The sequence below is a fragment of the Mustelus asterias genome, chromosome 22 (genome assembly GCF_964213995.1).
Source record: "Mustelus asterias chromosome 22, sMusAst1.hap1.1, whole genome shotgun sequence".
Lineage (NCBI taxonomy): Eukaryota > Metazoa > Chordata > Chondrichthyes > Carcharhiniformes > Triakidae > Mustelus > Mustelus asterias.
This window is the reverse complement of record NC_135822.1, coordinates 11,715,883-11,734,039: the sequence shown is the minus strand read 5'-3', so window position 1 is coordinate 11,734,039 and position 18,157 is coordinate 11,715,883. Positions and strand designations below refer to the sequence as shown.

At 43.6% G+C, this 18,157-nt stretch overlaps 2 protein-coding genes across 8 annotated transcripts in view; one reads left to right on the top strand and one right to left on the bottom strand.

Annotated features, from left to right (window-relative positions):
* Positions 1-18,157, top strand: part of espn (espin) — a 281,984-nt gene that overhangs the window by 18,169 nt on the left and 245,658 nt on the right. For 4 of the 7 annotated variants that reach the window (XM_078238745.1, XM_078238752.1, XM_078238750.1 and 1 more), the window contains exons 1-2: positions 12,350-12,444; positions 17,833-18,012. The exons of 1 other annotated variant lie outside the window; for it this stretch is intronic. Coding sequence is in view for 1 of the 6 variants with exons in the window: in XM_078238749.1 (XP_078094875.1) it covers positions 12,353-12,444 (92 nt within the window). In the remaining 5 variants the exon portion in view is untranslated. Of the gene's footprint in view, positions 1-12,349; positions 12,445-17,832; positions 18,013-18,157 lie in introns of those variants that run through there. 2 more of the 7 variants (XM_078238749.1, XM_078238753.1) reach the window with 2 other exon arrangements.
* Positions 5,110-7,192, bottom strand: hes2.1 (hes family bHLH transcription factor 2, tandem duplicate 1). Its single transcript, XM_078238472.1, has 4 exons — positions 6,975-7,192; positions 6,759-6,854; positions 6,532-6,619; positions 5,110-5,744 (listed from the first exon to the last, which is right to left on the bottom strand). Exons 1-4 carry the CDS (start codon positions 7,071-7,073, stop codon positions 5,419-5,421), a joined length of 609 nt encoding a protein of 202 aa, XP_078094598.1. The 5' UTR covers positions 7,074-7,192; the 3' UTR covers positions 5,110-5,418.

Sequence of the window (18,157 nt, the reverse complement as noted above, 5' to 3'; positions counted from 1 at the left end):
ACAGTATAATGTGGACAAATGTGAAGTTATCCACTTTGATAGCAATAATAGGACGACATTATTATTTGAATGGGTGTAAATTGAGAGAGATGGATACTCAGCGAGGTCTTGGTGTTCTCATGCATCAGTCGCTGAAAGTAAGCATGCAAGTACAGCAGGCATTAAAGAAGGCAAATGGTACGTTGGCCTTCATAGCGAGAGGATTTGAGTACAGGGATAGGGATATTTTGCCGTAGTTGTATAGGGCATTGCTGATATAGGCCAGGTATAGGTGCAGGTATAGGCCACACATGGAGTATTGTGTACAGTTTTGGTGTCCATATCTGAGGAAGGATGTCCTTGCTATAGAGGGAGTACAGCAAAGGTTTACCAGGCTGATTCCTGGAATGGCAGGTCTGCCATATGAGGAGAGACTAAGTCAGTTAGGATTATATTCACTGGAGTTTAGAAGAGTGAGAGGGGATCTCACAGAAACTTATAAAATTCTAACAGGGTTAGACAGGGTAGATTCAGAAAGAATGTTCCCAATTGTGGGGGAGTCCAGAACTAGGGGTCATAGTTTGAGGATTAGGGGTGAACCTTTTAGAATTGAGGTGAGGAGAAATTTCTTCACCCAGAAGGCGGTGAATGTGTGGAATTCACCACCACAGAATGCAGTTGAGGCCAAAACATTGTCTGGTTTCAAAAATAAATTAGATAAAGCTCTTGGGGCTGAAGAGATCAAGGGATATGGGCGGTGGGGGGGCGGGGATGGGGGGTGGGGGGGGGGGATCAGGATATTGAATTCGGTGGTCAGCCATGATCAAAATGAATGATGGAGCAGGCTCGAAGGGCCGAACGGCTACCTCTGATTCTCGTTTCCAAGTTTCTATTCAGCGCTGCAGACTGGCACTTTCCAAGGTGCAAACTACATGCTGAGGGACACACCAAATCTTGGAGCAGCCAGTGATAAAGGCTACAGTCCTCCCACCACAGAAAACTGAGAAGCTAAAACACACTCAACCTGCTCGCTCTAAAGAATATTCCACATTAAATGCATATTGTAAATATAAAAGCAAAATACTGCGAATGCTGGAATCTGAAACAAAAACAGAAAATTCTGGAAAATCTCAGCAGGTCTGACAGAATCTGTGGAGAGAGCATAGAGCCCCATTCTCTCTCCACAGATGCTGTCAGAGCTGCTGAGATTTTCCAGCATTTTCTGCTTTTGTATTGTAAATATAACCTGTAAACATAAGGGTAGTGAGGCAACTTAATGTGTCACATTGAATCTCTCATAGAATTCCTAGAAGGAGGCCAATTGGCCCATCGAGTCTGCACCGAATCACCAACAGAGCATCCCACCCAGGCCCTATCCCCTGTAGCCCCACAAATTTACCCTAATCTACACATCTTGGGACACCAAGGGACAATTTAGCATGGCCAATCCACTTAATCTGCAAATCTTTGGACACTTACTTGTACTGAAAGACATTGTTGCACAGTGGTCACAATGCCAGGGACCCGGGTTCGATTCCCGGCATGGGTGACTGTCTGTGTGGAGCTTGCACATTCTCCCCGTGTCTGCGTGCGTTTCCTCTGGGTACTCAGGTTTCCTTCCACATTCTGAAAGATGTGCTGGTTAGGTGCGTTGACCCTAACAGGCGCCGGACTGTGGCAACTAGGGGAATTTCACAGTAACTTCATTGCAGTATTAGTGTAAGCCTTACCTGTGACTAATAAATAAACTTTAACTTTTAACTTTATGTAACTGTATTATGCACATTTAACATCAATTTTGAACTGTTATTTAAAATACTTCGACAAATTTCATTAACAAAGTATTTTTTTCTGAAAAAATACTTCAGGACAAGAATCTAGTCGTTAAAGACTTCAAGATTTTATTTTCCATTTTGTTCAAAGCGGATGTTTTATTGGATAATTGAGGAGAATATCTGAACCTGAAAATTTAACAGTTGTTCATCGAGAGATTGGTGAAAATCAGTCAAAAAAAACGTGAAGGACTGGACTGAATGAGCAACATTCGTGTTACAGCCGATTAACATTAATAGACCCGCACGCTTGCGGTACTGGACTCCAACGTTGTATTTGGCTGCTATGCTCCAAGGCACTGAGTCACTGAAGTTCACTTGCTTGTAGTTCAGTTCTCCCAGGCCTGCAAGGAGTTTGGACTGACAATCAGCATCAGGAAGATCAAAGTTATTGGGCAGGATGTAGAGACTCCACCTTCCAGCAATATTGACAACCTCATCCCGGAGGTCATTAACAACTTCGAACAACAATTACCAGCAAGAGCCATCGACTGGAACAGTGACTTCACTCTGTGTGTACGTGTGTGTGAGCATCGGGGGGAGGGTGTTGTAATTTGAGCAAGCGATGTAGGAGCGAAAGGCAAGTATTTAAAACCAGAGGAGAAAATGCTGGAAAATCTCAGCAGGTCTGGCAGCATCTGTAAGGAGAGATAAGAGCTGACGTTTCGATGATCCTTTGTAAAGTAAAGTTTACTTATTAGTCACAAGTAAGGCTTACATTAACACTGCAAGGAAGTCACTGCGAAATTTCCCTAGTTACCACACTCCAGCACCTGTTCAGGTCAATGCACCTAACCAGCACGTCTTTCGGACTGTGGGAGGAAACTGAAGCATCCGGAGGAAACCCATGCAGAATGTGCAAACTCCACACAGACAGTGACCCAAACCAGGAATCAAACCCAGGTCCCTGGCACTGTGTAACTAACCACTGTGCTACTGTGACGCCCAAACTAAAAGGCATAGAAAGCTAAAAGGCATAGAAAGTGGGAGATATTGTACAGTGAGGGAATGTAAAATGAGTCATAGCCACAAAAACAAGGGGAAAGGCTAAGAGGTGCTAATATAGAGTCTATAGAGAGAATAGAATGTGCCAATGGCCAAACGGCAGCAAAGCTGAAATCAGAGGGTAAGCTGTGACAGAGGAAGATGTGGGAGGAGGGGGGAAATGCGTGGGAAAGAGGTAAAATTGAGGAAAAGGGAAGCAAAGGGGGAGAATAATTGGAGCATCCACAATAATTTGCTTTTATTTTGGCAAGTATTTAAAGTCATTTTCTTTCACCAGAAACCAAAAGTTAGTCTGATGCAGTGTTCGCTGTGATTATGTGGCTGATCGCAAAGGCAGCACGGTTAGCAATCCGGACATTATCAAAGGCTGGGTCCTGTTGCAAACAAACTCCCAAAGAACACAACTGAAGAGATCAATAGAAGACAATTTATTCCTGAATGTAATTCCTGGAACATATGGGTCGGAGGCCCGGATGCTACTCACTCTGCCACAAGACCTCCTGGGCAACTCCTATTGTAAAGGATATACGATTGTGGGAGAATTTTGTATTGCTCTGCGCTGAAGTGTGGTGGATATATGGTTGCGGTCTGTGCTGAAGGGTATGGGGTCTTTGGGGATCCCCTGTATTGAAGGGTCAAGGCTATGTGGATATGTCATGTATTAAAGAATCCAGAAAGTGCAGAAACTCCCTCTATTGAAGGATACAAGATAATTGAAACGTATGCGATGTGGATATGTCCTGTATTGAAGGATATAAGATATGCAGGTATGCCCTACACTGCGGTACATGTGGATATGCCATGTATTGAAGGGTATGGGATATGCAGATACGCCCTTTATTGCACTACATGTGGATATGCCATGTATTGAAGGGTATGGGATATGCAGATATGCCCTTTATTGCAGTACATGCAGATATGCCATGTATTGCAGGGTATGGGATATGCAGGTATGCCCTATACTGCAGTACATGCAGATATGCCATGTATTGAAGGGTATGGGATATGCTTGTATGCCCTATGCTGCAGTACATGCAGAAATGCCATGCATTGAAGAATATAGGATATGCAGGTAAGCCCTAGACTGCAGTACATGCGGATATGCCATGTATTGAAGGGTATGGGATAATTGACTATGATGTGGAGATGCCGGCGTTGGACTGGGGTAAACACAGTAAGAAGTTTAACAACACCAGGTTAAAGTCCAACAGGTTTATTTGGTAGCAAAAGCTTTTGCTACCAAATAAACCTGTTGGACTTTAACCTGGTGTTGTTAAACTTCTTACTATAATTGACTATGTCGTTGAAGAGTGTAGGAGATGAGAGTATGTCCGATACTGATGCTGTAATATAGGCGGGAATGCCCTCAATTGGGGTGTGTAGGATAATTGAGTATTGATGTTATTACCTGGATCTGTGCATCAGCTCTTAAATCGGTGGCTGTGAGTTCAAGACCAATACGGAGAGTTGAGCATAAAAACCTCAGCTGAATAACAAAATGGAAGAGAGTGTTGGAAGAGATATTGGTGGGAGTCTCCATTTATAATTTCAGTTCTTCCTACGCCTTGGTCGTAGCCTCATAATTACGGAATGAGTGTTCAGGTAGAACTTTTCAAAAACAGACAACTCTGTGTGAAAAAGCTAATCTCCCCTCTCGAGTTTTAGGTAATGATTTTCAATCACCTTTCTAATTGGCCTGTTAAGGGAACGCTAAGTTGTCCCAGGATCTTAATAACTCCTCCAGCCTGGTGAACACTCAATATTAACGTTAAGTCACAGAACTTTACAACACAAAAAAAGGCCATTTGGTCCATTGTGTAGATGCCTGCCATCAAACACCGATCTATTCTACTCCCATTTCCCAGCACTTGATGTGATTAATTCACTCCCGCAGCTCCGCCCTGAACCTTGAAGCTTTCTTTTAGAGTTTATTTATTATTGTCACAAGTAACACTGCACTGAAGTTACTGTGAAAATCCCCTAGTCGCCACACTCCAGCGCCTGTTTGGATACACTGAGTGGGAATTTAGAGTGGCCAATGCACCTAGCCAGCTCGTCTTTCGGACTGTGGGAGGAAACCAGAGCACCCAGAGGAAACCCACGCAGGAACGGGGAGAATGTGCAGATTCCACACAGACAGTGACCCAAGCTGGGAATCGAAGCCGGGTCCTTGGCGCTGTGAGGCAGCAGTGTCACAACTCTTCAATACTGTGAACTTTCCCTTCACAAAGTTTCAGGAATAAACTCGCTGGGAAAGTTAGAAACACCCGAGACACCTAGTTCATTTTCTTGTTTGGTTTATTGTCAAAAATCTTCCATACAATCATTAAACACATTTTATATTATCTTTGAATTTTCTTATTTAAAATATATTGCCTTATATTACAAAAAATTTCGGCGTGCAACCATTACAAAGTGCCCAATGGTGAATCGATATCTAATCGGATCGAGGTAAACAAGTCTTTATCTTGCATAGAAATTACAATTCACAACTGATATAACATCATGCAAAGCAGATCCATATGTACACAGTTTCTTTACAGTTTTACTCTGTACAGGGTATTTTTTACATTGTTAACAGTCTCTTATGTTTTGGCGCCCACTACCAGGGCCTCCAGATACAGTTCTCCTGGGGGACTGGGATGACTTGTTGGTGAAAGCGAGGGCTGACACTGGGTGCCGATGGCCGGTGACTCGCTGGGCTCCCAGTTGGGTTGGATCGGGCTAAACCTCGTGGTCCCTCCCGCGGCGAAGCCTCGGCCGGGCTCCTGATGCTGTAAGGGTAACGGGAGATTAGAGGCATGCACCTCTCCAGGTAGTCCGTGAGACGGTCGCACGCTTCCGTCCCCATGAGCTTGGAGGACGGGAGGAGGTTGCCCAGCTGAAGGAGGCAGGCGCGGTAACCTTCCCGGTAACTATCCAGGCGATCTGTAAAGGAGAGCGGAGAGAAACATTAGTCATTTCACCGTGTTAGAAATGAAACAGCCATCCTGTCTAAAAACGCACTAGCTGCCCAGTCCCCTTTGCCAATTTGGATAAAGAAAGCAGTAATACAGATTAACGGATCAGTTTTTTTTTCTGTGCTGTTGCTTGTGTATAAATTAGCCCCAGACAGACAGTCAATATTGGGGGAACAATTCTCCTGTCCCTCCTGCCACGGAATAGTAGTGGGACGGGGATGCGGACCACGCAAATTGACCTCGGGGCGGGATTCTTCAGTTTTGGGGCGAGCAGGGCAGGAAAATACCGCCCCAATAATATCTCAAACGAAAGGCACTGGTTAGAAAGGGAATGAAAGGCTGTCTGGATAGTTTCCCCCTACTTATCATTGCCCCCTTTGCAATTAGTGAGTGTTTGGAGGATCGTGTAATATAATGGTGTTAAACTGGTATGCTTTATACACTTCACTATCATTCTGAGTCACTCTATAGACAGAATTGTTTGTTTTTAATCTGCAGTCCAGTAGTTGGCTTGTAGAAAGGGTGCTAATCTTAATGATTCACTATCAAGTTAGCGCTCCCTCCCAAAAGAGAAAATGCTGGAAAATCTCAGCAGGTCTGGCAGCATCTGTAAGGAGAGAAAAGAGCTGACGTTTCGAGTCCAGATGACCCTTTGTCAAATCTCTCTTTCCTCTCCTTTTTATTTGCCCCTCACTGCCTGTCCAAATCATGGAAACTTTTTCTATTGAAAGCAGAGCCGATTTGAATGTACTCACCGTACAGCGGGGTTTTGGGCAAATCCTGCAGAAATCGAACAGTCATTTCCAGAATATCAGCCTTTTCCAGTTTGGAATATCGTGGACTCTGACAGAGGGAAAGAGAGAGAGAAAAAGAACGACGTTATATTCAACAACTCTTTCTCTTGTAAATCGGATATAAAATGAAGTTGGCCCGTTATTGGTGAAAAGGGGCTTAAAAATAACCAGGCAGAAACCTCACTTACATCTTTTCCAATGAGGGGCAGAATCAGGGTTTTTAACTGATTCAGGCTGTCATTAATCCGCGCACGCCTTCGCTTCTCCATCAGCGGCTTCAGAGTCTGGAAGAAAATCAAATCAGAATTTAACACGGGGTGGGATAAACCACAAGATTGGAATTTGTTATCGAGGCCTCTCTCGCTCCTCTGGGCGAGTTGTGCTTCAGTGCTTCAGCGAGTTACCTTTCGCAATTCGCTGGCTTCTCTCTTCCTACTTTTGCTCAGTTTCGACGAGAACTGTCCGTGCTCGCTGGTGCTCGATTCGTAGAGGTGTGGAGACATTCTTTATGTTTAGTGTGTGTGTGTTTGAGAGAGAGAGAGGCGGGTTTCAACCTGAAGATGCTGGAGCTGTAGACACTATCCGTCCGTCAGGTACAGAGTGTGAGAATGACTGTGTGGCTCGTTCGCTGGGTGAATTTATAGAGACTGGGGGTGTTCCCCCCGCGTCCTGCCCACTCCCCTTTGTGTAGCGACGGGCAACGCCCCCGGCTGCCTCAGCAAGCCCACCGAACTCATTAAAATAAAGTTACCATCTGCCCCGCCACTCTCGATCTTAAATCTATGACCATAAATAAAATCTAGCAAGAGCCACAACTTATAAAGACAGAATGTATTCCTATTTCAACCTGGGTTTTAGTTGAAAAATGAAGCATGCAAACTGGGATTATTGATCCGACCGAATTCTCTACACAAATCAATAAGATTTCAGCAAATTCATGACATTTTTTAAACAGTGATCTCTTCAATATATCTCTCCAATTCAACCTCAAACTTGATTTTTTTTGCAAGCACTGACAAGTTAAACGAAAGTTAAAAACTTTTTAGAAAGTCTTTTTTTCAAACGAATAATGACTCTTTTAAACATCCTGGCTGACAGAACATATTGAACACTATAAATCGGTGATTTTAAAAAAAAAATTGAATTGCAAACATGCGCGTTCTTTGTAAAGGTTGATCGGATGCATTTTTCCCCAATATTCCAAGATTGAAAACAAATCTGTTCCCAATTGGAAAAATGCAGCTTCCCAAGCCGAAAGCTACGCCGTCTCAACCGCCCCCCACCCCCCAAAAAAAATACCACCTGTCTCTTCAATTTGCAGACAATGATTTGGGCATTTAACACGAAATATTTGATTAATATTCATACGGGTTGGGGGTGATGACGGAGCGAGCTACAATAAACTGGGTCAACACCATCTAGTCGACTTTGTCTGTGTTGGCACAATCTCTTTATTTGCTGGCTTCAATGTAAATGGTGTCCCTTTTCTTGGTACATTGCAAATTCTGGTTATTGCTTTTATTCCCCCCTCCTGTCTCGCCCAGAAACAAAGATTTGCCTAGTCAAGAATTAGAATTGATTGCAGGGTGCAGAAATGTGTCCAATCTTTTGTCTGGATTCATTTTGCAAAGGCAATCAGGCTTCCACTGTTTAACTCGGTTAAAAGAGAATATAGAATGTAGAAAGGTCAATCTGAAAGATACAAACTGGAGTTGAGAGTTGGACACATTCCCTCTCTCTCTCTCTCTTTCTCCCTTGAGGATTAACAGACCAGAATTCAAGCCACGCGTCAGACACATGCCAGCAACAACCCCTCTATCGCTCGAATAAACCACTTCCAACATCCCCAATGCCAAATGCACGTTTTAATTTAAAAGAAGATTTAGAAGAAACATATAAACGCGCGGTGCATACAATCTTTACACTCACAGAATAGTTTCATTCTATATAAAAGCAAATAAGTCAGCTTTGACAAAGGGTCATCTGGACTCGAAACGTCAGCTCTTTTCTCTCCTTACAGATGCTGCCAGACCTGCTGAGGTTTTCCAGCATTTTCTCTTTTGGTTATAGTTTCATTCTGATTGTGGAACTTATATAACTTTGCACTTTGATCTGCAGCATGGAATAATTAAATACCTTTAAGAAAGCTCGTTTAACCAGATGAAATAGGGAGCTAATCGATTAAATTGTGGTTTAAAGTATACACACCAGGAAAATGGTTTATTTTAGTTCCACTTGTGGTACAATTCGTTGTATATTGATGCAATGGGGCTGCAATGCACAATCCAATTCATTTTGGATTCATTCACTGCATCGCTCAGAATTGATTTAACATAACGGGAGATGTTTTAATATTATCTTTTACATTGTGTAAGAACCCACACCCGCCCCCACTCTCTCGGTAACAATGCTCGACCAGCCAGAAGTTACATTTTCAAATGTTTAGCGTGTAGTTGCATTATTAAAGTGGCATCCAATCTGTTTCAGAATTAAACGGGTGCGTTCGTTTTGGCTTGGGTAGCTGTTTAAAATGAAACATCTGTCCTCAGAAACCCCCCATCCCACCCCACCCCACCCCCCAAACCCCCACCCCAGACAAAGAGATTTTCAAATTATTGAAGAGGGAACCGCAAAATCACGTGATGTTAAAGTTTTTAAATATAAGTCAGCAGCCAGTAGCAGCAGAATTTTGGGCTCAAACTCATTGTCAGCACTTAGTCAGAGCGCATGGAGTCTCGCACCAGCCTTGTACAAGCTGCAAACGTCCCTTTTCTCATTCCCTTTTTAAATCACGTTCCCGGGATTAAATTCGAAATTCTGTTTCTGCATTTCCATCAAATGGACAGACCCAATTTTTCTAATCTTCGCCCTGTAGAGGCGACTGTTCAGCGGTGAGACCATTTGATTTGAACACAAAAGGTGCTCAGTGCTGTAGCGAACTCAGTGCATTCTTGCACATTGCTCTCTCTTGCTCGCTTGGGTCTCAGTGGGATTAATTGAATTGAATTGAAGTTATGCATTGGGCACGCGTCAGCGTCAGCTTGTGACTGTGGACCCCGGGCACTCAGCCAGGGAAAGGGCGATCTGAAAAGCATTGGCTTTATAAGTCTAAATACCAAATACATAAATATTTTTTTAACGTTTGTATTCCGTCTACCAGGTGCAATGAAAGGTGTTGATTATGTCTCAGTCAAATGTTAAATTGGCCGCAGCGAACCCATTTTAATTATCTGTGAAAACAAAGTTACACTTAACTCACAACACAGAGACGGCGTTTATCCCAACTGATCCGTGTCGGTGTTTCTAACTCCACACGAGTCTCCTCCCACACGTTATTGTCTAATGCTATCAGTACAACCTTCCCAGAACCGTATAGTTTATTATAGATATTACAGAGCATTTTATTAAAAGTGCGTATTGGAGTTTTAAAACACACTTTTGCAGAAGTATTGGATTTTTAAAACCCTCATTGCCGCACTGGCGGTGCTAAATTCTCCCTCCGTGTACGCGAACAGGCGCCGGATTGTGGCGACTAGGGGATATTCACAGTGACTTCACTGCAGTGTTAATGTAAGCCTACTTTTGACACTAATAAATAAACTTTAAATTTTTATTGGAAATTTAAAACACCCTATTCCAGAAGTATGACAACGTAAAGTCGTTGGAGTGTATTTTATTTGCTTTGGTCGTTGTAAAAATGCCCTTTAGATATTTGCCCCGTTCTATGGACTCTTGTCAAACCTCCTGCTTTTTTTTCGCTTCACTGTGACTGTGTGCGCAGCAGACACGGATTCTCTGCACTTTTAACAGTTGAAATTATTTAGGAAATTAAGAACAACTCCCGCCCCCCCCCCCCCCCCCCCGTCTTTCGATTGCTTTTTTTTCCATTCAATTTAACATCACAAAGGAGCGTCCCAAAGCTCAAACGAACGCAGTCCCGGTAAAACATCTGCCCCCCCCCCCCCCCCAAAAAAAATCTACACATATACACAATTGGAATTCTCCTTATTTTACGATTTCAGACACAACAGCAGAAGGAACCTTCTAACTGCACAGTCTGTAAAATAAAATAATCAAAATTCGTTGTTAAAGTGTTCTAATCAACGGGAACATGTAGCGAATCGAGAAATATTTGCAGAATTATAGATTATGAATTAGAGCAAATTAATTACTGATTTAATTTTAAGCTGAAGTATGATATTTTAAATACAGACATACCCGGTCAACTTGCTGATTTTGAACATTTTTATTTACTAATGGCGTTCATTTTACCTCTCTCAACTGCAAAAGTATAATTTTGACCAGCAGTTTGGTGCTTAGGGGTTGAGTGCATTGTGTTGTACCATGTCTCTGATCAGGGTCATTGTGGGACTAATTGAGATGAATGGAGGCCACGCGTCTGACACGAGCCAGCCAGTAGCAAGCCAACCAGACGGAGGGTCCCCGCAACAAGCTGGAGCGGACAGCACAGAGAGCAGCCCCTCTCGGCAAGTTAATGCCCCTCCCATCCCTCTGGAAAAAAAAGTTTCTTATTCCCATTACGTTTAGGGAGGTTGTTGTGTATCAAACAATTTTGGCGTCAGGGTCCCATATGCTCAGCTCTCTGGGTTGTGTGTTTTTTTGGAAGAGTCAAACTGACCTAGACAGAGTCCGGCTCTGCTGTCGCCAGTTACTTAACAAACGTGAGTAAGAGGTAAGAGGTTCCTCCAAATAGACACCGGTTCCTTTCCTTTTGTAACTTTAAACAGTTATGTTACGCCAAAATTGCGGTTATTTTGTGATACTTTAGTTTCAGTGACTGCAAAACGTATTTAAAGCCAATTTAAAGCGCCTTTATAGAAACGTACTGCAGGTGTGCACTGTGCTACGCTTAAGATTGATTTCTATGACTGTCCGCTGTCTATGAGGACTGACAGTCCCATTTAATACTGTTAGTGGTTACATTTGAGACATCAACTTACATTAGTACAGCTTTAGTTTTATAACGGGGCGATTTGAGTGTGCACATGATAATTTATGTCAATTCTATGGGGGAGAGCAACATGCCGTTATTTCGTACTGTATGATTTGGAGAGTGCATTATCATCTCTCTCAGTAGGCGGTGTTGCGTATACAGTTAAATTATTATATACTGGAGCGTTGGGTAAAATTCATACCCAGAATCAATGCACTATACTTAGAGCGAATTGTGCGTCGTGATATACTATAATTGCATGTCATATAATCAGCCCTTCTAAATTAATTCATACACTTAATTTGATTTATTATTGTCACGTGTATTAGTATACAATGAAAAGTATTGTTTCTTGCGCGCTATACAGACAAAGCATACCGTTCATAGAGAAGGAAAAGAGAGAGTGCAGAATGTAGTGTTACAGTCATAGCTAGGGTGTAGAGAAAGATCAATTTAATGCAGGGTAAGTCCATTCAAAAGTCTGAGGGCAGCAGGGAAGAAGCTGTAACCAAAAGAAAAAAATGCTGGAAAATCTCAGCAGGACTGGCAGCATCTGTAAGGAGAGAAAAGAGCTGACGTTTCAAGTCCAGATGACCCTTTATCAAAGGTGGTTTGTTTTCAGATTCCAGCATCCGCAGTACTTTGCTTTTGTCCAGGGAAGAAGTTGTTCTTGTTACTTGTTAAATTAGATTATGTTGTTAGATTTAAGGAGTGCTTTATGGTATACGAAGAAATTGTAAATTTATTATCGTTTAATACTTTTATATACGGCCAGAGCACTCCGGAAGTGGCACGATACATGCTTTCTTATTCCTATTCTGTCTCCAGATTCGTCGATCAGATTTTCCATCAGTTGTGCGGCTTTGATTCAGGGAACTGGTGTCCAGTTTGATGTAAGTAGCACACCTGGAGCCCTGCAGGTAAGCACTAATGACAACGGGCCAACAACTCCTTCCTATATATATATAAAAGACTCAAGCGGATGTTTTAGATATTGTGATTGTGAAGAGATGAACCCAATAAATGTTTATTTTTTAATTTAAAACTGTTGTGGACAAACGCCAATCAGGATAATAGCTTACAACGGCACGGTAGCTCAGTGGTTAGCACTGCTGCTTCACAGCTCCAGGGTCCTGGGTTCGATTCCCGGCTCGGGTCACTGTCTGTGTGGAGTTTGCACATTCTCCTCGTGTCTGCGTGGGTTTCCTCCGGGTGCTCCGGTTTCCTCCCACAGTCCAAAGATGTGCAGGTTAGGTTGATTAGCCAGGTTAAAAAATTGCTCCTTAGAGTCCTGGGATGTGTAGGTTAGAGGGATTAGTGGGTAAAATATGTGGGGGTGGGGCCTGGGTGGGATTGTGGTCGGTGCAGGCTCGATGGGCCGAATGGCCTCCTTCTGCACTGTAGGGTTTCTATGATTTCTATGAACCTCTTGATTCTTCGGAGCGAATCACATTTGCAAACGTATCTCCGGAATAAATGGTATTGGAAAGCAATTTTTGCGTTATCTGTGCCCGGTGGATGAGATTCCAAAGCCCAGAGTGTAGTCAGATGGTTTTGAATAATAGTGTCACTTCGAATTGTTTCCTAGCCTGCTCCCTCAGTGCCCCATCCATTGTGTTCGCTGTGCTCGCACTTGGCGGTGAGGGACTCATTAACTGCATCTAGCTGGTTGACGCGTGCCGATATTTTCCCCCAATATTGCTGGACAGCAGCTGGTTACAAAGCTGGCAGTCAGTAAATAATCTGGTGTCCCCTACCTGCCTCTCCCTCTCCCCCCATCGCTGGATCTCTCCCCAACCCCCCCCCCCCCCCCCGCCCCAACCTCAGTTGATCTGCAATTTTGGGGAGGAGATTTATTGTTTAAGAATGGCAGGAGCCAAAAGGTAACATTTCCCCCGTAGTTTCAAAGTGTTGGAACTGTGATCCCGGTGAGACAGGATTCCCCCTCCTTGCCTCCTCCAGGACAAAGCACAAACTGAAACCGCAGAGACAGCGGGGAAAGAAAGACAACAAAAAAATGGAAAAAAAACCAAATCATAGAAGAAGTGGGAGAAAAATAACACTTAAACCGTCTGAAAGGAAGAAATAAACGGAGAGGGAGCGAGCAGGATAGAGAGAGAGCAGGGAAACTAACGCGGAGAAAGATAGATAACTAGAAAGTGAAAAATCTATAGAGAGAGACAAGACATCGGGAATAAGAAAACCAGGAATATCTGCATAAATCACTGGAATAGTTTATTGAGAGGAGGGACCGAAAACCTGGTTAAGGTCTGACAAAGGGTCATCCTAACTCATTGGCTCAATTCTCTTTCCCTTCAGTGCAGAAGGAGGCCATTCAAATCTGCACAGACCACAATCCCACCCAGGTCCTATTCCCATAACCCCACATTTACCCTGCTAATCCCCCTGATACTACAGTCAATTTAGCATGGTCAATGAATCTAACCTGCACATCTTTGGACTGTGGGAGGAAACCCTCGCAGACACGGGGAGAATGTGCAAACTCCACACAGACAGTGACGCGAGGCCGGAATTTAACCCAAGTCCCTGGTGCTGTGAGGCAGCGGTGCCAACTACACAGGTGCTGTCAGACCTGCTGAGATTTTCCAGCACTTTATTTTTATTTCAGATTCCAGCATCGGCAGTATTTTGCCTTCATCTTTGGTTAAGGCGGTGTTTCCTTTTAATTGATTGATGGGATGTGGGCCTCACTGGCTGGGCCAGCCATTCCTAATAGTTAACATTGCTGTGGCTCTGGAGTCACATGTAGGCCAAACCGGGTAAGGACAGCAGATTTCCTTCCCTAAAGGACATTAGAGAACCAGATGGGGTTTATAAACAACAGTCGATGGTGGTTTAATTTGGTCACCATTACTGAGACTAGTTTTATGTTCCCAATTTTATTCACCAAATTCAAATTTCACCAGCTGCTCGCTCGGGGCTAGCCCAGTGACATTATCACCACACCACTGCCCCCGCCCACCCCCAAAGAACAGTGGCAGTTGGAGAGGTTTTGGGAGGGAATTGCCGAGAATGAGGCCTTGGCCTCTGAACTCACAATCACCATGGGCGGGACAAGGCAGGGATTCAAAGAAGGGCAGCAGAGTGGGAAGTAGGGGTCGGTGTTGGGAGGAGAGGGGGGGGGGGCGTGGGTGGTGAATTGAGAGCTGGAGAATATTAGAGCTATAGAAGGAAGTGGCCATGATGTAAACACAGGAATGAGTATTTTAAATTTGAAATACAAGGGCATCAGATACCAACATTGGTCAGCAAGGTTAAAATAGGAAATACAAGGAACACTGACGATTACACAATGTTCAGCACCATTCACAACTCCTCGGATACCGTCGCTGTCCATATCAAAATGCAGCCAGACCTGGAGAATATTTGGGCTTAAGTTGATAAGTGGCAAGTAACATTTGCGCCATCCATGTGCCAGGCAATGACCATTTCCATCAAGAGAGATTCTCACCCTCTCCCCTTGACATTCAATGGCATTACCATCACTGAATCCCCCAATATCAACATCCTGGTTACCATTAACTACAACTATGGATTAGCCATATAAATACCATGGCTACAAGAGTAAGTCAAAGGCTGGGAATCCAGCATCGAGTAACTCACCTCCTGACTCCCCACAGCCTTTCCATCATCTACATGCTTCCCTCCAAGCCGCACACCATCCTGAATTGGAAATACATCAGCTGTTCCTTCACTGTGGCTGGGTCAAAATCCTCGAACTTCCTGCTGAACAGCACTGTGGATATACCTACACCGCATGGACTGCAGAGGTTAAAGAGGATGGCTCACCACCACCTTCCCAACAGCAATCAGAGATGGGCAACACGTACTGGCCTAGCCAATGATGCCCAGATCCCACGAACAAACAAAAAAGACTCGAGGTCTAAAAACATCTGCGGAGAGGAAATAGAGTTAAGTTTTCAGGTTATTGAACTTTTATCAGACTTCGCATTGAGGGCACAATTTTTCTGCCCGTTGACGCCACGCTCCCGCTGCAGCAAAGTCGGAGAATTTGGTGACAAGCCAAATCTCCATTCACTGTGCGGGATGGGAAAGTCCCGCTGGCGTGAACAGCCAGAAAATTCCGGCCTATAAGTTTGAACAAAAGATCCTCGACTGGAAATGTTTATTTAGTTTCTCCTTCCATTTATCCTGTCAGCTTGGCTGAGGATTCCTGCATTTCCAGTTGACGTTTCACTTTTTATTTCAAATTTCCAGCATCCACAATATTTTCTTTTAAGTGAGGATTGGGGGATTAGATATAGGATAAGATAAAACAGCTGAGACTGAGATGAGCTGAAGCTGGAGGGTGGATTGTTTGCCTGCATGGCAAAATTAAGAGTATAGATGAACAGGAGAAGGTTTCAGCAGGAGATGGGCACAGGTGGGTAACGTTGCAGAAGCAGAAGTGGGAAGAGGCAGGTTTTGTGATGAAATGGACATGGGACAGAAGCTCAGACTGGGATTGAATTAAATGCTGTGGGGTGAAGCCTGGTTCAGTGCGGCCATGAACCAGGATGATATATCACAGCCTCCGATATACTCAGACTTAAAAATGTTAAAGAGACAATACCAGATAGAGCTGTGTTGTACAGTGTCACAGATATCATTGTGTTATACAATATTTTATACAATTACACATTTCTCTAAGTGTCACACAGCCAATGTCAGACAGTATCACAGAGTTAGATTTAATTAGTCATAGAGCTTTATAGCACAGAAAGAGGCCCTTCAGCCCATCAAGTCTACTACGCCAGCCATCGAGCATCTGTTCTCCAGCACTTGATCTGTAGCCTTGCATGCTGTGACGTTTCAAATGCTCATCTCAATGCTTCTTAAATGTTCATAGATTCCATTATCATAGAATCCCTACAGTGCAGAAGGAGGCCATTCAGCCCATCGAGTCTCCACCAACCACCATCGAGTCTGCCCCCAGCACAATAATTGTGAGGGTTGCCGCCTCGACCACTCTTTCAGGCTGTGAATTCCAGATTCCCACCACCCTCAAATCCCCTCTAAATTTCCTGCCCCTTACCTTTAATCTATGCACCCTGGTTATTGAGCCATCTACCAAGGGGAAAAAGTTTCTTCCTAGCTGCATCCCTCATAATTTTGTACAGCTCGATCAGCTCCCTCCCCCCCCCCCCCCCTCAGCCTTCTCTGAGGAACATAACCCCAGCCTAACCAGCCTCTCTTCATAATTAAACAACATCGTCTACTCAGAAATGTTGGACGTCACACAATGAAGTGTAACGGTGCCCTGCACAGTGTCACACATCAGATAGATACAACAGAGTATCTCTCTCAGTTGCACAGAAGGTCATGGCTGTAATACTCCATACTGCACTCTTTTCATTTTCTATGAACGGTATGCTTTGTCTGTATATCGAGCAAGAAACAATACTTTTCACTGCATATTGATGATACATGTGACAATAATAAGTCCAATCAAAATGCAGCGGCGGTATCAGGATCTGAAGCAAGCGCGAGTGAGCATGTTGTTGGAATTGAAAAGTGGTTTATTGTTAGCTGAAATTTTAGGTTGAAAACACAGTGCTTCAAAAGCGACGCTGGCAGGGAAAAGTTGACTTTAAAAAAACACAGAAGCAAGTAATCGAAAGCCCTGAATGAAACAGTTGGACAGAAGTGAACTCAAACCCTCACAAAGCAGCCACCGCTTGTCCACTCTGACAGCGAATTCAAATAAGACCACTTCAGATGAGAGTGTGGGGAAGGGGAGGGAAAGGGGTAAATAAACCCTCAGTTTGAACGAATTCTGTTCGCATCCAACTGATCTTGCATCCCCAGGGTTATATTTGTGCATTAAAGTTAGATTTTAGCTCAGTCCATTCAAAAATGCAGCCGGGGAAACCGTTCGATCAGTTAAAACATACACGAGAAGAAATTATTTGACTGACTTAACAGGCACAGGTTTGAAACACTAAAGGCTTTTTCCTGACACGTGCCTTTTAGTCACGATGCACACGGAGTCTTTCTGCGCTCTGCTGGGATTCAGTGTGGACAATAGGAGCCACGCGTTTGACACAAGGTAGCGAAATAGCACAGAACCGAAGTCTGGCCACTCTGCCAGAGTAAAGGGAAGCCCCCAACAAACATGGGGCTTCGATCCCAGAACATCTAAACCTTTTTTCAAATATAGAATGAGTTCACTGTAGCATCTGCGATTAGCCCACAAAGGAAAATTGCGGAAAATTGCTTGTTTCAAATTTCGATGAGAACTGATTTTTAAAAGTTCTTTTACAATCTTTCGATGTCTGTTTTGTCAGATTAGATCAAGGTTTCGAAGAGTGAACTGCTCCAATTTATTAAAAAAGCGAGACTACAAGGGATGGCTAAATATCGCAAGTTTTTTTAAAAAAAGGTCCTTCAAATCTTCTCCCCAGAATTAAATAAAACACAATGCACCCAAACCTCTTGAAAACTGGTTTTCTCGTCATGATGTCTATGTAAGTATATTTGGATTTTAATCAGCAGTGCACTTGCATCCTAAACAGGAGGGCTTATGAAGAAAAGGCTCCATTTATTTTCGATTACTTGTGGTTTAATCCAACTGACATCAAATCTGTCCCAGAATGGAAGGGCGGCTTCCCA